General features: G+C 34.1%; 1 protein-coding gene across 1 annotated transcript; it reads right to left on the bottom strand.

Moving 5' to 3' along the window:
- Positions 1-1,077: 1,077 nt before the first annotated feature.
- On the bottom strand, positions 1,078-1,491 carry LOC139514170 (uncharacterized). Its single transcript, XM_071302958.1, has one exon. The coding sequence runs from the start codon at positions 1,489-1,491 to the stop codon at positions 1,078-1,080; it is 414 nt and encodes a 137-aa protein (XP_071159059.1).
- Between the last annotated feature and the right edge of the window lie 268 nt (positions 1,492-1,759).

The following is a 1,759-nucleotide window of genomic DNA, read 5'->3' on the forward strand; positions in this document are numbered from 1 at the left end:
GTGGACCTTGAAATAGGGAACAAAACTCTTATTTGGCATTAAATTTAGACAGATGATATCATTGGTCTTCAACTTCATCAAAAACTACCTTGACCAAAAATTTTAACCTGAAGAAAGACAAACAGAGAAACCGACGAACAAACCGAAAAACAAAATGCCGATAAACGGGGTATAAAAAAGTGTGGAAAACTGGAAGGGAACTAAAAACCATTGAAAATCACACAATATCAGAATACATATTTAAACAGATATCCTTTTCCTTCTCAAATAACTCATTATAACTAATAAAGGAAACAATTGTGTTTGCATCCTCAACTGTCACCTTTGTTTAGTTTTAATTGTTTGATATACTATACATGTCATTTTTAAAGCATATAGGTACACATGTTCATGTGTTTTGTCTAACTAATATAAACCCCCTCATAATCCAAATTACAAAATAATTATGTTTTAAATTTCATTATTTTTTTGTTGTTGAGGACAAAGAAATTCAAAAGTAATCACATGTAGGATTCTGAACCGCAAATGTCATGCTGATGTGCAATGGGTTAACGCAGTAGTGCAAATTTTGATTAAGCTGAAGTGCGATGCTGGCATTGTGACACTTTCTTATTGATAGCTTTACTGAATTGCTATGGTGGTAATGTTGAATTGATGGATTTGTTTATCATATTTTCTATGTTATTTTTTAATGTTTACATGTCAATATGGTCAAGGAAAATCCTGTTTACCACCCACTTCATTTGGCCAAAGAACACAGTTATTTCGTAGTGCATTTCTTTTAGACAATAAATTCAAATTTAAAAAATTGCACCTGCTCTTTCTCAAAAAGATTTTTACAGTGTAGTGTACTACCAGTGAGACAAATAATATCAAAATTATAGAAACTTCTACCAGCTCAAACTCAAAATATTCACAATTCTGTGTTGAGTAGTATTAAATTCAAATTGACAGCTTCAGACGTGATAAAATTAGGCTGTTACTTTCTTTTGTAGGTGTGTCGTCGTTGTTTTTATGTTCTACGAAGGATATCGATGATAATACGTTTTTTTTTGTGAGCGTTGACTCCCATGTCGGTCATTTTTCCTCATCGGTTAGCCAATCGGCCATTCGGGTCCGTTTAACCAGAGTGCTTTCTATAAAAACTGTTCCGCAGTCAGTCATCGAGTTAGTAAATCTGCTGGATTCTCCTGAGTTGGAAAATATTAATTCACCCTGTGATGTCAAATTTCTGATCTCACTAATTCTGTTTTGTACAAATCGTTTTAACTGTCTTGTCGTATACAACCAGTGTAGTACAGTTTGACTGTCTGACCAAAATACCACTTTGTTGACAGATAGGGAAGTCCTGATGTGGCTAGCGATAAGTTTAGCCATTAGTTTTAGTTGTGGAAGAGTCAACTTCTTAAGTGGTGTTACACGAGTCCTCGCCATTACTGCTACTGAATGACTTCCAATACAAGTATATACTTTTGCTTCATATGTGTCCATGCTTGCATCGACAAAAACATGTTATTCATTTTGGTACATGTTAACTGACAAACTTGTGAAATAGTGCCTTTTTATTTCTACAGTTGTTGTGATATTTAAATCTTTGACAAGTTTTAACCAATATCTGACGACGGTATAGGATTGTCCCAGTCTATTTGTTGTCTCAATTAATCTTTTTGGTCTCACGGTAATAAGGCTTAAAAGTCGTACTCCTTGATGTCTGTTTAAGCATCACCCGCTTTGTGATATTCTAGATGTCCTTGTTCAA

This window comes from Mytilus edulis, chromosome 3 (assembly GCF_963676685.1).
Source record: "Mytilus edulis chromosome 3, xbMytEdul2.2, whole genome shotgun sequence".
In the NCBI taxonomy this organism is placed as follows: Eukaryota; Metazoa; Mollusca; class Bivalvia; order Mytilida; family Mytilidae; genus Mytilus; species Mytilus edulis.